Source organism: Heloderma suspectum, chromosome 2 (genome assembly GCF_057233095.1).
Source record: "Heloderma suspectum isolate Gila_16-S chromosome 2, 16-S_ref, whole genome shotgun sequence".
NCBI lineage: Eukaryota > Metazoa > Chordata > Lepidosauria > Squamata > Helodermatidae > Heloderma > Heloderma suspectum.
This window is the reverse complement of record NC_139459.1, coordinates 308,979,420-308,997,722: the sequence shown is the minus strand read 5'-3', so window position 1 is coordinate 308,997,722 and position 18,303 is coordinate 308,979,420. Positions and strand designations below refer to the sequence as shown.

Here is an 18,303-nt window from a genome sequence, read left to right as displayed (position 1 = left end):
ATCCTCTTCCACTTTGCTCTTTGATATTGTTAGCTTCCTCACAAAATGATAGCTTCCGAAGTTCCCTAGGGAGAAAGAATAAGCATTAAACCAGCTGGAGTCTGTGGGACAGATATGCTCTGAACGACTCGTGCGCACACACACTTTCTATGAGTATATGACTGCTAACGATAATGCTGTCATGAACCTTGCCTTTTTCTTGGGCCCAAACTCATTGCCTTTGATACAAGGAGGTTTGGGCTCCAGTATATAAAACACCTGGGCAACAAGGGAGTACGGCCCACAGGGTAGCTTAGCTGGATATAATCCAAGAAACAATGGTTGCCATTTAGTACTCAGCATTTCCCAGCAAGGCCCTTGTAGCAGTATTTTAAGGCTCTTTAAAACAAAAACCCAGAGTCCAGAGAGTGAAATATCCAACGGGCAAATGTTGACGAATGGTGGTTTTAATGAATTATCATTATTAATATTTCAGATGGGCTGCAGAGGGAGACATAATCCATATTTCAAGGAGCTGACAGCGCAAGCAACATTAAAAATACAGCAGCCAATTTATCCTCATAACCTTTTCTGTCAGACAAATAAATATTACGATTTCTCCTCCCCTATCCTTTACAAATGGAGAAAACTGGTATACATTAAGGCTGACATTACGTGTGCATTTGCACCATCAGAAGCCCTGCCGCTGACGCAGCGAGGAGGAGAAAGCAGCGCTGAAGTGTGTATTGCATTTCCTACAGCAGAAATGGTGTGGCAATGACCAGCAACGGGCCCCACTCCCAACACCTTGGAGTCACGGATGAAGTACGTGCATGTAAGCAGCTCATCATTCCTCATGTATTTGGCACCAGTGGACACCTCCATGAGGGAGGTGTTCAAGATCTCCTCTTGCAAGTAAGCTGCCAGCATAACTCACGCGCGCTTACTTACACTTTCATCACTTCTAAGCACAAGTGGCGTAAACCCCGACATGAACAGCACAGCAGTTAGAGAGAATTAAGGATCTAGAGTGTATTTGTTACATTGAAATAACCGTCTATGTAAACGTGGCCCTAACGGAGCCGATCCTGGCACACGGCAAGGTGAAGCGACCTGCTTCAGACAACACCGTTGGGGAACGGGGAGTAGATGATGGCAGGAATTGATGTCTGAGTAGTGCAGCAATGTTGGCTCTAGGCAGGCCTGGGGTGGGGGTGGGGCACTTGGGCTCTGCTTCAGACAGCAAAATGTCTTGGGCCGGCACTGAGCCCTACTGAGGTCTAGTGACTTGGACTTCGAAGACTTGGGTTTCGAATAGAAGACTTCGGTTTCCCTGCTCCAATATAAGCTGAGTAACCTTGGGCTAGCACTAGGCCTCTGCTCCTCATTGAAAATGGAGCATGAGAATAAAACAGATAAGACTACGAAGGCTTTTGTGCATTGTAAATGTTGGAGCAGTCTTCCCCAACCTGGTGCCCTTGAGACGTTGGCCATGCTGGTTGAGAATGATGGGAGTTGCGGTCCAACACATCTGGAAGGCACCAGGTTGGAGAAGGTGTTGTTACAGTATAATTTTGCTGTGAATACTCTGCTTCTTTCGTTCAGAAGGAAAAAACGAGGCAGAGGCACGAAAAAGTAGAAAGAATGTCAGAATGCTGGAGATAGTTAAGTATAAAACAGGACCAAAAATGTTGGTGAGAGATCTTCTCACCGGTTAGCAAAAGCCAGGTTACAGGAATGTAGGGATAGAGGGAGCAAGAAATATACAGGTATCCATATTTCTGGCATCAAAGATACCAGAAAGCCAGTGTGGTGTAGTGATGAGAGTGCTGGACTGGGAGTTGGGAGATTTGGGTTCTAGTCCCAACTCATCCATGGAAGCTCACTGGGTGACTTTGGGCCAGACACAGACTCTCAGCCCAACCCACCTCACAGGGATGTTGCTGTGAGGATAAAATGGAGGAAGGAGGAGGAGGATTATGTACGCCGTCTTGGGTTCCTTAAAGAGGAAAAAAAGGCAGGATATAAATGTAGTAAGTAAGTAAGTAAGTAAGTAAGTGAGTGAGTGAGTGAGTGAGTGAGTGAAGGAAGGAAGGAAGGAAGGAAGGAAGGAAGGAAAGGGCGCCCAGCGAACAGCTAATCACTCCAATTTTGAATTCTTGCTGCTTCCCTCTCTATGGCCACCCACTGCATGTGAGAATGGAAGATCACACCTACGTTGTTGTGGTTGTGAAAACATGTGGAATGATCTCCCCATTGAGATCAGATAGGCTCCCAGCATGGAGTGCTTCCATTGACAAATGAAGACTCATTGGCATTTCCCTGACTGCTTAACATTGTCAGCTACCCCTGGTTATTTTAATGAGATTTTATTTTTTTATCATAGTTTATTGTTTTAATGATTGGCTTTATTGTATTTTATCATACTTTTATGTTGCAAACCACTTTGGGATTTATTTATTTTTAAATGAAAAGCAGTATGGAAATTCCCTGAAATAAATAATAAATAATGTATACGTAAGAGGAACAGGTGACGCTCATTCCTCTTACGTAGTAGGTGTGCTCACAGGAAAAGCCTTAACATGCCCTTGTGTTCCTCCAGGCTTACCTCCCATCTAAAGCCATCCCTGAGCAGAACTGTCATTACCTCCCTCCATGCTCAGTTTAAGCTCTGCTGGAATAGAAGTCGGGGCCACTTCAGGGAAGGAAAGCAGGAGAGAGAGCAAGAGCACTGCAGTACAGACATAAATTAATGTAAGGAAAGAGCCGAGAAGCGCCTTACCTCAAACTCTCGAATGACAGCATCCAGCTGGGAAGATTTCAGACGGGCTTCATCCAGCAAAGCCAAATTCTTGTCAAACTGCATAATGTAAGCCGTGTGGTGACCGAACCTTGATTCTCGGGAGAGGAAAACGTCGGCCACTTTCTGATGTTCTTCCCTACAGCCACGTAAGAACAAGCAAAGAAGGGATAGGAAAACTCCATCAGCCCGACTCCATGCCGCCTAGGGATGGACGGACTCAACCGCGTCTGGCTTCTTTGGGTGCTCACTGAGCTGCCCGCCCCTGCTCATGCTCCCCCGGACACGCTTCACAAGCCTCTGCACTTGCTGGGACCCGCTCGCTGAGCAGCCCCGTGCCCGGCAAGCGGTCCTGCACTGCTCTGGAGGGCTGTCAAAAGACTGACAGCTCTAAAAAGCAAGGGAGACAGAGGAATCCCTACGGGGAGCTGGGAAAGTGCCCTGTTTCTTCTGAGGAAGCAAGGGTGCCAGGCCCCTCCCCATGCCTGGCACTCTCACTTCCACAGAAGAAAAGGGGCGCAGCAATTTTTTAAATGTCTTCATTCCGTTCTTGCGCAAGAACAAAACGAAGATATTAAAAAAATATGAAAAGCAGGGGGCGGCATGGAGTGGGCTTGGGGGACACCCAAAGGGGTCCCTGGGGAATCTTCTCTCCCCCCGCCACACACTGCCTTCTCCCCCACAAAGGGATTTCCCCCAGCCGCAGGGAGGATCCTTCTAACCGCCTGCCTTTTATATTAATTAATTAAATAAATAAATAAATAAATAAATTTCTTAATCACCCATCTGGCTGGTCACCCAGCCACTCTGGGCGATGCACAATAATACAAACAGTTTAAAAACAATAAAATTACACATTAAAACATAATTTTCTAAAATTTCCCTAGCCCACCCCAAATGCCTGCTTGAACAACCAAGTTTTCAACACGTGGTGGAAGCTCATTAAAGAGGGGGCATGGCAGAGTTCCCTAGGGAGTTCCACAGAGTGGGGGCCACCACAGAGAAAGCCCTCTCCCTCGTCCTCATCAGCCTAGCTGTCCTGGCTGATGGGACAGAGAGAAGGCCATCCGAGGCTGATCTTGTTGAACGGCCTGTCTGGTGTTGCTGGAGGCGCACCTCAAGATAGGCTGGGCCAGAACCGTATAGGGTTTTAAAGGTCAAAGCCAATACCTTGAATTTAGCCTGGAAAACAACTGGTAACCAGTGCAACTCCTTCAGCGCTGGAGTGAGATGATTATGCCAGCAGTTGCCTTTAATCAGGCGAGCTACTGCATTCTGTACCAGCTGCAGCTTCCAAACCATCTTCAAGGGTAACCCCACGTAAAGCGCATTACAGTAGTCTAGACGAGACGAAACCAGGGCATGTACTACCAATGGGAGCAGATGGTCAGGATGGTAGGGGCACAGCCACCGTATCAGATGGAGTTGGTACAGCACTGTCCGGCTCACAGCTGACACCTGAGCCTCCATGGACAGCTGGGAGTCTAAAATGACCCCCAGGCTGCAGATCTGGTCTTTCAAGGGTAGCCATACTCCATTCAACACCAGGTCAACATCCCCCAACCTCCTCTTGTCTCCCACCAAAAGTACCTCGGTCTTGTCAGGGTTCAGCTTCAGCTCATTCCTGCCCATCCAGCCACTCACTGTCTCCAGACATTTGGACCGGGATTCTATGGCCAACTTTGGTGAAGATTTAAACAAGAGGTAGAGCTGTGTGTCATCTGTATATTGATGACACCACACCCCAAACCTCCTGATGATAGCCCCCAGGGGTGTCACATAGATGCTAAATAGCATTGGGGGGAGGATGGAACCCTGTGGCACCCCACAAGTGAGCAGCCACGGATCCGAAACCTCCTCTCCCAGTGCTACCCTCTGGTATCTGCCAGAGAGGAAGGACTGGAACCACCGCAATACGGTGTCTCCAATGCCCAACCCCTCCAGGCGGTCCAGGAGGATACTGTGGTCAATGGTATCAAAAGCCAATGAGAGGTCGAGGAGAACAAGGAAGGAGCATTTGCCCCTATCCAAAGCCCTCCTCATATCATCCACCAAGGCGACCAAGGCCACTTCTGTCCCATGCTAAGGCCTGAAGCCCAGTTGAAATGGATCTAGATAATCAGCTTCTTCCAACTGTGCCTTCAACTGCATCGCCACCACCCGCTCAATAGGGGTGAACGAAAGTCACTTACCTTTTCTCGCAGCTTTTTCGCGGTGGGGGGGAGCGCTTCGCTGCTCCCCCCGCGAAGTTCAGGCCGGGGGGGGAGGCTTCCCGCCTCGCCCGGCCGAAATTCAGGCCAGGGGGGGAGGCTTCCCGCCTCGCCCGGCCGAAATTCAGGTCGGGGAGGAGGCTTCCCGCCTCGCCCAGCCGCGAACACGAAAGTAAAAAAAAAACAAAAAACCGTCCCCTGATAGGCTACGTGACGATTCACGTAGCCTATCACGGCTGACTTTGCAAATCTAGCCGTGATAGGCTACGTGAATCGTCACGTAGCCTATCAGGGGACGGTTTTGTTTTTTGTTTTTTCTTTGATTGCAATGGCGGGGGCGGCAGCCGGTCGAAAGACTGGCTGCCGCTCCCGCCCCGCTCGAACACCGGACGAACCGCCAGCCGGACCCGCCGCCGGGAGGGCCATTCAGGGAAGGTAAGTCCCGTCCTGGGGGGGGGGCGGGGGGGCGGAGGATTTCTCCCCGAAACTTGTTCGGGGGGCCGAACACGTTGGCGCTCGGCCCCCCGAAGTTTCGGGGAGAAATTCTCCGCCATCCCTACCGCTCAATCACCTTGCCCAAAAATGGCAGATTCGAAACTGGGCAAAAGTTGCTCAGAACTTGGGGATCCAAGGAGGGCTTTTTAAAAAGCGGTCTTATTGCTGCCTCCTTGAGAGCTGATGGCATCACTCCCTCCTCAAGGGAAGGCGTTCACCTCCACCCTGATCCCCTCACCCAGCCTCTCTCTGCAGCTCATAATGAGCCGAGATGGGCGAGGATCAAGTAAGCAGGTGGTCGGCCTTACAGATGAAAGCACCTTGTCCACTTCATCAGGAGGAAGAAGCTGGAACCGATCCCACAAAACCGGTTTGCCACAGACCTCCTCTTGCTCACTAACTGTATCCATGGCACACGGAACAACACTCCTAATCCGATCAATTTTATCTGCAAAGTGCCTTGCCAAGGCCTCACAGGAGGCCTTACAATGCTCCAGCGGTTCTGGAGCCACTGGACTGACCAGGCTCCGGACCACTTGGAACAGCCTCCGGGGACAGCACTCTGAGGACGTGATAAAGGCAGCATAATATTCCTTTTTTGCTGCCTTCACTGCCACATGATAGGCTGAAGATAGAGCTCTAGCCCGTGTCTGATCGCATTTGGAGCGAGACTTCCACCAGCAGCACTCTAGCCGCCACACCTCCTGTTTCAGAGCTCGTAACCGTGGATTGAACCATGGTACAGTCCGAGCCCTGTTCAGGGGGAGAGGGCATTTCAGAGCCACCCGATCTAATGCCCCAGTGATTGCGGCATTCCACCCACCCACCAGGGTCTCGACTGAGTGGCCGTTTGTGTGCTCCAGAGAATCCCCAAGCGCGTTCAGGAATCCATTCGGATCCATAAGACGCCTGGGGCGGACCATCTTAATAGGTCCTCTGCCCCTGCGGAGGGGTTGTGGAACCAAGAAATCCAACCCCACCAGGTAGTGATCTGACCATGACAAGGGGGTGGTGGGTATACCCCTGACTTCCAGATCACATCCCACTTCTCCAGAAACAAACACAAGGTGTAGCGTGTGACCGGCTACATGGGTGGGCCCAGTTGGAACAGGGGCAGCTCCCAGGAAGCCATGGTCTCCATGAAGTCCTGAGGTGCCCCTGTGAGGACGGCCTCTGAATGGACATTGAAGTCCCCCAACACCAATAAGTTAGGGGACTGCACACGCACATTAGAGACCGCCTTTTAAATAGGGATGTCAGAGAATTCCGCCACGGATCTCGGTGAGGCCAAATGCCAGTGCATTCGGCCCCCCGAAATCCGTGGTGGAACAAAGCCCCTGCCCCCGCCCCCCCCACGAAAGACGCGCGAAACAGAGCACTTACCTGCTGCCGTCCGCGCTGACTTGCGAACTTTGACTTTGCTTCCTCATCATAGTTGTGATAGGCTACGTAAATAATTACGTAGCCTATCACAGCTAACACAGGAATGCCATTTGCATCCCTGCGGAGGCCATGATAGGCTACGTAAGTATTTACATAGCCTATCACGGCAAGCTAAAAAACAACAACAGCATACGCAAATGGCGGCGGCTATGGCGGCCGCCATTTGCATTCCCTTTTTTTCGCTGTTTTAGCCTACGTAAATATTTACGTAAGCTATTACGGTGAAAAAAAGGGGAACGCAAATAGCGTAATGGATGCTATTTGTGTTCCTTCCCCCCCCCCCGCTGTAATAGCTTACGTAAATATTTACGTAGGCTAAAACAGCGAGAAAAATGGAACGCAAATAGTGCCCGCTATGGTATTTGCATTCCCCTTTTTTTCGCCATAATAGCTTACGTAAATATTTACGTAGGATAAAACAGCGAAAAAAAGGGAATGCAAATGGCGGCCGCCATAGCCGCCGCCATTTGTGTACGCTGTATTTTTTTTTTCCTGGAAGTCTGCCCAGCGGCTGGATGTCCGGCTGCGGGCGGCCCCAGCCAGCGGCTCTGCAGAATCTCCGTGGCACGGAGCCGGCCGGATTAGGATTTCGGGAATCCCCTGTCGAAAAGGTAAGTGACTTTCGTACATCCCTACTTTTAAAAGGCAGGTGGCAAGGGGGATCTTTCAGCCAGGCAGGGGGAAAAGGCCTTTTGGGGGGTGAAATCTACCCCCCCAACATCTGGCTTGCCACCACAGTCTTTGGCGGGGTGGTGGTGGATCCCCCCCCCCTTTTTCCAAGGAGCACCTTGAAAATCTAATGTTAGTGAATGGACCTATTCACTTGCTTTAGATTTTCAAAGTGCTCCTTCCAAAAACAGTGTGTGTTGTGTGTGTGTGTGTGGGGGGGCACCCTCACCTCAGCCATGGGTCCTGTCAGCCCAAGGACCCATGGCTGGGGGGCGAGATTCCCCCGCCCACCCCCGCTTTTTGCAAGGAGCACCCTGAAAATCTAATGTTAGTGAATGGACCTATTCACTTACATTAAATTTTCAAAGTGTTCCTCCCAAAAATCAGGGGTGGGGGCAGGGAAACTCACCCCCCCACACACCATGGGTCCTGTTACCCCAAGGACCCGTGGCAGAGGTGTGGGGGGGTGGGATTCCCCACCCCCAGTTTTTGCAAGGAGCACTTTGAAAATCTAATGCAATTGAACTGACCTCTCCACTGCCTGTAATTATGTGCAGATGGGGCCTTTACTGCCCATGTGCACAATATTACATTAGTGAAGCTCCCGAGGTGCCCTTTTTTTCACAAAATGATGACCGCAGGAATGGCGGGCACTCGGTGATGGGTCAGGGTAGGTGAAGGCGGCTCAATGAGTATGGGGGCATGCAAGCAGGGGCAGCGGCTCGGTGGGTGCAGCCTGGACACACGAGTGGGGCAGAGTCCCTTGGGCTCCTGGACTGAGCAGAGCAGCTGTGCCATTCCGAATTCTGCCCACAGACATTCCCATTCATTAGCCTTGAACCTTTTCACGACATATTCCGGAGGAACTGGCTTGTGAAGAATAGTCCTTGTTTCCGCTGCAGGCATGCATGCACGCCTTGGGATGCACCAGTCTGAATGCAGTCCACCTGCTAGATGTGGTGACCCACCAATGGCTTAATAAACCTTTTGATATTGCCCAGAACTGCAAGGGGATGATCACTTATGTGGCAGGACACAATGCGCTGGATCCAGATTTAAGCTAGATCAACTGCGCTGGTGGAAGTGGACTTCCCTGCCCCGTCCTTCCCATGGCAGCCCCTCCAGCGCCCGGAAAAGGCTACACAGAGAGTCAGGAGACCCTGCTGAAAGAAGTCAGATGTAGAGGGGAGGGGGATCCTCAAAAATTGGGTGGAGGGGTCTTCCACGAGCAGAGCGCTTCCTCTTGCAGAAAGCAGAGGCTAGATCCAACCCAATATATGGCTGGTTGGCTGCATTTGTCTTGATGGCAGGAAAATAGGTTCGATTTCTTTTAAAAGTTGATACTTCACCTTATCCCTTCTTGTTTATTTGTTTGTTTATTAACATTTATATGCTGCCTTAATTGTTAAAAAGCCATCAAGGAAGTGCACAACAATTCAATACAATTAGACCTTAAAACAATAAAAAACCCAAGAATATTAAAAACAGTAAAACACTAAAGCATTAAAACAACTACATAATTTAAAAGGCTGAATTAAAAAGATGTGTCTTCACACCCTTTTTAAAAGTCAGGGGAGTGGAGGCCAAGAATAATTCTTGAGGAAGAACACGCCACAATTTGGGAGCAACAAAGGAGAACGTCCTTTCACATGCACCCAACAAACTGACCATGGCTCCCTCAAGAGGGCCTGTCCTGCAGATCCTAATAACTGGACAGGATTATAACAAGACTTGCAGTCCCCTTACATAGCCAGGCCCTAAGAGCCAGTGTGGTGTAGTGGCTAGAGTGTTGGACTGGGAGTCGGGAGATCCAGGTTCTAGTCCCCATTTGGCCATGAAAGCTCACTGGGTGACTTTGGGCCATTCACAGACTCTCAGCCAACCTACCTCACAGGGTTGTTGTGAGGATAAAATGGAGGAGAAGGAGGACTATGTATGCCGCCTTGGGTTCCTTAAGGAGGAAAAAAGGCAGGATATAAATGCAATAAATAAATGAGTGAGTGAGTGAGTGAGTGAGTGTGGGACGTTAAATGTTAAAACTAACACACTGAATTGAGCCTGGAAAGCAATTTGCCACTGGTGTAGGTCTTTCAGGACAGCTGTGAGAGAGAGCCAGTGTGGTGTAGTGGTTAGAGTGTTGGACTAGGACCGGGGAGACCCGGGTCCTAATCCCCACTCTGCCCTGGAGCTCACTGGGTGACTCTGGTCCAGTCCCTGACTCTCAGCCTAACCTACCTCATAGGGTTGTTGTGAGGATAAAATGGAGAGGAGGAGGGTCATGTACACTGCCTTGGGCTCCTTGGAGGAAAGGTAGGATGTGTAACAAATTAAAAAATAATAATAATATGGTCCCAATACTGTGCATTGGTTAGCCTCCCAGCTGCCGCATTTGTAGATTCTACCTCTTTCCCTTCCCTTACACAGATATTGTACAAGACCTCTGTGACCTCCTTTCTTGTGTTAGTATCCTAGTCTTCCAACAAAAGGTGTCTTCTCTGCTGTTCAGTTAGAACTACATCTGGAATCTATTGAAGATGAGACCAAAGAACTACGTTTCAGTAGCCAGATATATTATGCTTGAATGCATTGTATCTGGATTTGTAATACTATCATGTTTCTGTGACAGTTATAATGGGCAGGCATGGGGAACCTCTGGCCTGCAGAATTTCCCTATCTGGCCTGCCTGCTTCTCCCCACGTGCCCCTTTTCAGGTGTTTTTCCATGCTGTGCAGTGAGAATGGGTCTCCCTGTGTCTCCTCACAGCACAGAAAGGCAGCAAACTCCCCACGGAGAGGGGAGATCACTTACCAATTGAGAACTTTTTCTTCCAGCTCTCCCAATATTTCTTGGTGCAAATTGTAGATTTCTGGGATCTCATTCAATCCTTCCGTCAGCTTTGCTTCTTCGTCCTCATTGTCATCTTCATCTCCCAGCACTTTTAAGACAGCTTTGTGGAAATCCTGTGAACACACCATTTAGAAAACCATCTGTGGGCTGTTTGTCAAACCCTACTCCATATCTTCCTTTCTATTACCTTCCAAATCTGTCCTTCAGCGCTAAAACTCTTGTCCATGTCTTAGTCATTTCTCCTCTTGACAAATGTTGCTGTCTTTCCCTCTTGTTGTCTCACTTTTCTACAGTCAAGCTAAGGCCAATTCAAACAATCATTTTCTGATGTCATACACTCCTCTCATGTGCTGCAAACGACCCTAAGCCAACAGCTTACAAACCTCTCAGAGAGGCATTTGAGGTGGGGCACAATCTTGGCACTAAGGCACGTTCATACAGGTGTGCGTCATGTGAAATCTGAGGCACTACAGAGAGAAATGGACTGGGTCAGACAATGATTTGGTAGTTTGTTGGTTGTTTTCACAACGCTATTGCTAAAGAGAAACTTTCTGCTAAAATCATCTCTCTTTATCTATCACCACAATAACATCATCTGTCTCCAGAAGTCTCTTCATCAGCTTCCTTAATTTTATGCATCAAATTTCAGTTCCTTGCCTTTGTATTTAACACTTTAGCACTCGAAAGCAGACAAGAGTAGGCACACAGGTCACCCAGACACAGTCTTCTCCACTATGGAAGTTTTGCATTTCTATTTATAGGAATTTATAGTATAGTAATTGGATCAAGCATCTGCCTTCTGCAAGAGGAAGGGCTCCCATCACAAAAGGTCCCTCTGCCTGATTTTTGGGGATACCCCACCTGTTCAGTAGGGTCTCCTGACTCTTCGTGTAGCATTTTCAGGGGGCTGGAGGGGCTGCCCTGAGAAGAAGGGGACAGGGAAGTCCACTTCCGCCAGTGCACTTGATCCAGCTTAAATCTGGATCCAACCCATTATGACTAGATTCACATCTATCCATATAAATAACGATTTGTGAATTTTATGCAAACCAGTGTCCTCTTTTTTGTGTGATATATTTCCTCTTTTAAGTGGCCACCCAGACAGGAAGTGAAGATTGAAATCAGAGCATATAAAGGGAGAAGGGAGGGGGAGGAGGGAACCTGTGAGCTCAAGACACGGCCCGAAAGGCCAAACCTGAGCCAGTATGTTCATGGTGCTCTGTACTAGTATTCTGCATCAAAATCCCAACAATGTGTTTGCCCTTCTTACAGTAACAAAACACAGTAGGCCTTATGCAGAGGAGCTAGCTGAGTATTTCTATTGTGCCTGGCCAGTATCCTGCAAAACTAGTCATGGGTATAAATTCTCCTCTTTATTCCCCTGGAGCGGATATGCTTGGAGAGGAGTCTGAGCCAGGCAGCTGGGTGTTCCTTGTTCTGGCCCACTTTAAGGCTCTTGCAGGCAAAATTTCTTGTTTTCTGCCAATCCAATCTGTATGAGAAAAATAACTGGATCCTACATTGTCTACGAAAATAAGTGCACACTGGAGGGAACGGGAAGCACATTTTAAGCTTCTGCTCGCACTGAAGGACCATATGGAATCACTTAAAAAAAAACATTCAGCGCTTTCCCAATCCTGCCTTTGCATCCCTGTAAACCATGGAAGTGTGTGGAGATTTTATTGCACAAGAAAGAAAGAATGAGTGACCGAAGGAGGAAGAGTGGGAGCTATTAACTGAAGAGCCAGCTCAAAAGAGATGCCCTGTGAAAGTGAGGGGCTTGAAAATTCCCAGCGGTTCCTCACTGATGGCAGCTGCAGCAGATGTGGATGTTACAAAGCTTCCGGGTCCACAAAAAAAGATTATCTGTCCTGATCTGACCTTCCTTTGCTGTTTGTGCTGGATGGAGAAACACCATTAACTCTTGCAATAGACCAAGCTACCTGGAATATCTATGACACTTTAGGTAATACCAGGAATATGTCTGGTAGGAAACACTGGCGGAATTTGGTGCTGGGAGGAGGGCAGTATCACTCTGTTTCCTGTCTCCTTGCTGAGCAGAGCAGAGGAAGCTACTCCAGCTGGTCTAGGTGCTATACAAGGAAGCAAGCTCCCAGAGAGTGAGTGATCAGAGAGAGCAAACCGGAGTTTGGCAGGGGATTTGGCAGGAGAGGTCAAGGGGGAGGTCCCTAACAATTTTTAAAAATTTATTTTTCTTCTAACACACACTTCCATACCAGTGGGACTCTGTTGTTAACCTCTAGTGAATAGAGGACAAAACACAGGCTATCCCAGTACAATCAGAAAGCTAGAAACATAAAGTGAATAGAGACTATGGAAGGAAAAGACTCTCCAGTGGTGGTGACCTGCAAGGTGTGTGCAATGTTTGTTTTCTTTTCATGAGATCAACATGACCTACACATGCAACAACTGCAAGTTGATTACACTGTTGGAAGAAAAAGTAAGAGGACTGGAGTTAAGAGTGTCAACCCTCCAAGGAATAAGAGTTTTTAGACAGAATGGTGAAATACAGAAGCCAGAAGAGCAACAGCAAGCTGAGGCAGAAAAGCAAAATGCTGAGGCAAGGAAAAATGGATATTCCTTGGAGAAGGGTGACAATTAGGAGCAGAAGAACTAGAAGCCACTCTGCACCAGTGGAAGCAGTGGAACTATGGAACTGTTTCCAGGTACTTGAGGATGAGACTGGAGGACAGCCTGCAGAGGAAGAACTGCAAGGGACCCCGCATGAGAACGAGCAAGAGGCTGAAGGTCTATCAAGAAGAGGCAATGAAACCAAGGCCTACAACAACAAGAGAATAGTAGTAGTAGTGGGAGACTCCTTACTGCGTGGGATTGAAACCCAAGTATGTCGCGAAGACCCATGGACTCGCCAGGTATGCTGTCTCCCAGGAGGATGGATTAGAGACGTGACTGAAGGGTTGCCTACGCTCATAAAGCCCACTGACAGGTATCCCTTTCTTCTCATCCATCTGGGAACAAATGATACCGCCAAGTGGAGCTACAAAGAAATCACGTCAGACTTTGAAGCTTTGGGCAGGACACTCGAGAACTTTGGGGCCCAGATAGTTTTCTCATCCATCCTTCCAATAGTTAGAAGAGGGACAGAAAGAGAAAGAAAAATACCCTGGGTTAATGACTGGCTACGAAGCTGGTGCCGACACGAGAGATTTGGGTTCTGGGACCACGGGCTATATTTCCTGGAAGATGGACTGTTGGCAAGGGATGGGTTGCACCTCATAAGGGCTGGGAAGAATGTGTTTGGCCACAGCATGAAGAACTTCATCAGGAGGGCTTTAAACTGAATCCTACGGGGAAGGGAGATGTAAAGTTGCGGGTAACAATGGACGAAGGCTCATGCACCGCAATGGAGAGAACCCCTCTAATAGCACCCAATAATGGTCTTCAGACACATGTAGGAAGAAAGCCAGACTATGAAGCACATGGTCTTCGATGTCTATATACTAATGCCCAGAGTATGGGAAACAAACAGAACGAACTTGAACTCTTAATAGAAGAGGGAAATTATGACTTGATAGGTATAACTGAGACTTGGTGATACGACTCCCATGACTGGAATACAGCAATTGAAGGATATAACTTGTTCAAAAAGAACAGAAGGAACAGAAAGGGAGGTAGAGTTGCACTATATGTTAAAAATATATATCTCTGCACAGAAATACAGGAGGATGAGCTTGGTAGTCCCATCAAGAGCATCTGGGTTAAAATAAACGGAGCAAAGAATAAAAGGAACATGGTGGTCGGAGTCTACTACCGGCCACCCAATCAAGGGGAAGACAAGGATGAAACTTTTGAAAAGCAAATAGCCAATGTTTCAAGGAAGCATGATGTAGTAGTAATGGGGGATTTCAATTTCCCCGATATTTGTTGGGAGACAAATTCTGCAAAATATGGCCCCTCCAGGAAATTCCTGACTTGTGTGGTGGATAACGTCCTCCTACAGAAACTGGAGGAAGGAACTAGAGGACGGGCTATCCTTGACTTGATCCTAACCAACAGAGATGACTTAGTGGATAAAGTAGCAGTTATGGGAACTCTGGGAGAAAGTGACCATGTTATACTTGAGTTCTTGGTTCTAAAGGAAGCAAAAGCCAAGTGTAGCCAAACGCGTACCCTGGATTTTAGGAAAGCCCATTTTAATAAACTCAGAACAATGATCAGTAAGGTCCCATGGCAAGCGACTCTAATGAAAAAAGGAGTCCAAGATAGGTGGGAGTTCTTAAAAAAGGAAATTCTAAAGGCACAATAACAAACCATTCCAACAAGAAAAAAAGGTGGAAGACAACAGAAGAAGCCAATGTGGCTTCACAAAAAGCTTAGAGATGACCTGAAAACAAGAAACAACACATAGGAAGTGGAAGGAAGGCCAAGCAACAAAGGAAGAATACAGGCAGGTAGCACAAAATTGCAGGGATGGCGTCAGGAAAGCTAAAGCTGAGAACGAGCCAAGGTTAGCGAGGGATGCTGAAAGGAACAAAAAGGCTTTCTTCAGATAACGTGCATACTAAAAGACAGAGGAAAGAAATGGTGGTTCAACTATTAAATAAGGATGGCAAAATGATAACAGATGACAAAGAAAAGGCAGAAATGCTCAGTTCCTACTTGGGTTCAGTCTTCTCCCAAAAGAGGGCGTATGATCTCCCTGGCAAAGGCGAAGGGGCAGGATTGCAGCTTGACATTGATAGGCATATGGTCAAGGAACCCCTAATTATTTTGAATGAGTTCAAATCTCCACGGCCAGGTGAACTGCATCCTAGAGTAAGAGTAATAAAAGAACTGGCAGAAGAACTCTCAGAACCGCTGTCTATTCTCTTTGAGAAATCATGGAGGATGGGGGAAGTGCCAGATGACTGGAGGAGGGCTAATGTTGTCCCTATCTTCAAAAAGGGCAAAAAGGAGGAACCTGGGAACTACTGACCAGTTAGTCTGACATCAATCCCTGCGAAAATTCTGGAGCAGGTGATAAAGCAATCCATCTGGAAGCACCTTGAAAACAATGCAGTGATTACTCGAAGCCAACATGGATTTGTCAAGAACAAATCCTGCCAGATGAATCTGATCTCATTTTTTGATCAGGCAACCTCCCTTGTGGACCGTGGGAATGCTGTAGACATAATCTACCTCGACTTCAGCAAAGCTTTCTTACAAAGTGCCCCATGATATCCTGATGAGCAAACTAGCTCAAAGTGGGCTAGATGACACAATGTTCCGGTGGATCCACAGTGGGCTACAGAATCGGACTCAAAGAGTGCTTCTCAATGGGACCTTCTCAAACTGGGGAGAGGTAACGAGTGGGGTACCGCAGGGCTCAGTCCTGGGCCCAGTGCTCTTCAACATTTGTATTAATGACTTGGAGGAGGAGGTGCAGGGAATGCTGATCAAATTTGCAGATGACACAAAATTGGGCGGGATAGCTAATACTCTGGAAGACAGAAACAAAATTCAAAGTGATCTTGATAGGCTGGAGCGCTGGGCAGAAAACAACAGAATGACATTTCATAGGGATAAATGCCAAGTTCTGCACCTAGGAAAAAGAAACCAAAGGCACAGTTACAAGATGGGTGATACATGGCTCAACAATACTACAAGCAAGAAGGACCTTGGAATTGTTGTCGATCACAAGCTGAGTATGAGCCAAGAATGTGATGTGGCTGCAAAAAAGGCCAATGTTATTTGGGGCTGCATTAACAGAAGCATAGCTTCCAAAACACGTGAAGTACTAGTTCCCCTCTACTCAGCACTGGTTAGGCCTCATCTGGAGTACTGTGTCCAATTCTGGGCACCACACTTTAAGAAGGATGAAAACAAACTGGAGAGGGTTCAGAGGAGGGCAACAAAAATGATCAGGAGACTGGAAACAAAGCCCTGTGAGGCGAGACTGAAAGAACTGGGCATGTTTAGACTTCAGAACAGAAGACTGAGGGGAGACTCTTCAAGTACTTGAAAGGTTGTCACAGAGAGGAAGGCCAGGGGAGACTCTTCAAGTACTTGAAAGGTTGTCACAGAGAGGAAGGCCAGGATCTCTTCTTGATCATCTCAGAGTACAGGACACAGAATAATGGGCTCAAGTTACAGGAAGCCAGATTCCAGCTGAACATTAGGAAAAATGTCCTGACTGTTAGAGCAATAGAGCAATGGAACCAATGACCTAGGGAGGTCCCACACTGGAGGCATTCAAGAGGAAGCTGGACAGCTACTTGTCAGTGATGCTTTGACTTGGATTCCTGCATTGAGCAGGGGGTTGGATTCAATGGTCTTTTAGGCCCTTTCCAACCTTACTATTCTATGATTCTATGATAATTCCAGCTGAGAAGAGGATATCCTGTTTCTTTCTTCACATTTTCATGACAGGCACTTTTCCTCTTGCCCCTTTTCATGTGTCACACGGTTTTGTCCTGTATGTGTACATGTATGCTTCCTTCCAAACAAGCAACTTTCTCTGGATTGCTATCCTTTCTTCACGCACTTTTTATGGGGAATCCACACATCACTGTTAAATGACTGCATCCCATTGTTTGCTGTTTTGTCCTACCATGGGTTTTTTTCTCCCCAGACCTGATTTGTGGCAATTGTTTTTGCTACAAAACCCAATTGCAGCAGCAAAGCCCTGCTAGGGCTTTTAAATTCAAAGTGAACGTTTCCTACTTGTACGTCCAACCTGTTTTATTGCTTGCCTGGACAGCATGGCTGGGGAACTAGTGCTGGATACCCCTTAATTTCCATATTTAATCAACTTTTGTCGCTCACCAGTGCAGGAGGTAGGAATGGACGAAAGTCCCTTACCTGGTCCCGCAGCTTGCTTCGCGGTGGGGGGGGGAGGCACTCCGTTCCTCCCTGCCGAAATTCTGGCCGGGGGGGAGGTGCCCCGTCCCTCCGGCCGAAATTCTGGCCGGGGGGGGCGCCCCGTCCCTCTGGCCGTGAATCTCTTCTCCTGCCAGGACGCAAATGGCGGCGGCCATAGCCGCCGCCATTTGCGTCCCTGCAGTCAGCCGTGATAGGCTACGTAAATCCTGACGTAGCCTATCACGGCTGACTGTGGCAGGGGGGAAGCGCGTATGCAAATGGCAGCGCCCATGGGCACCGCCATTTGCGTACGCGTTTTTTTTCACCCCCTCAAAGTCAGCTGTGATAGGGTACGTAAGGATTTACGTAGCCTATCACGGTGTTTTTTGAAAATCTAGCCGTGATAGGCTACGTAAATCTTTACGTAGCCTATCACGTTTGTTGTTGTTGTTGTTGTTTTTACAGGGAAATGGCGGCGGTGGCGGCCGGTCGGAAGACCGGCCGCCGCCGCCAAACCGCTGCTGGGAGCCGCCAGGGACATTCGCCAAAGGTAAGTCCCATTCGGGGGGGGGGGGGCGGAGAATTTCTCCACCAATTTCAGGGGGCCGAATGCGTTGGCATTCGGCCTCCCGGAGATTCGTGGAGAAATTCTCCAACATCCCTAGCAGGAGGGGGTATAATAAATTACCAATTTATCTTCATTTCTGTTTCTGTTTCACTATAATGAAAATAAAAGAAAGGAAAGCAAAAATAGAAAGGTACAGGCAATTTAATACCTCCCCATAGGGGACAAAAGCTATCTAAATAAGTGGCAATTAAGGGGCAATTCAGCATGAATTCCTGAGGCACATTGAGCAGGCAAACAATAAAAAGGGCTGAACCTGCAAGAGGAAGGTTTCAATTAGCATTAGAAAGTACTTTTGCTGAATGGAATTTACTTGTGAGTAACCACTAACGGGGTTCACCTCACACCGTGGCTCATTGTTGATTATTTAACCCACAATGAGCTCCCATGACCCATGGGTGCCCGTTGAATAT

General features: G+C 48.0%; 1 protein-coding gene across 1 annotated transcript in view; it reads right to left on the bottom strand.

Moving 5' to 3' along the window:
• Window positions 1-18,303, bottom strand: part of FGD5 (FYVE, RhoGEF and PH domain containing 5) — a 223,075-nt gene that overhangs the window by 64,578 nt on the left and 140,194 nt on the right. Inside the window, exons 6-7 of the mRNA XM_084832489.1 lie at window positions 10,405-10,556; window positions 2,762-2,918 (exon numbers count right to left, since the gene is read on the bottom strand). Of these exons, the coding sequence (XP_084688615.1) occupies window positions 2,762-2,918; window positions 10,405-10,556 (309 nt within the window). The remainder of the gene's footprint in view (window positions 1-2,761; window positions 2,919-10,404; window positions 10,557-18,303) is intronic.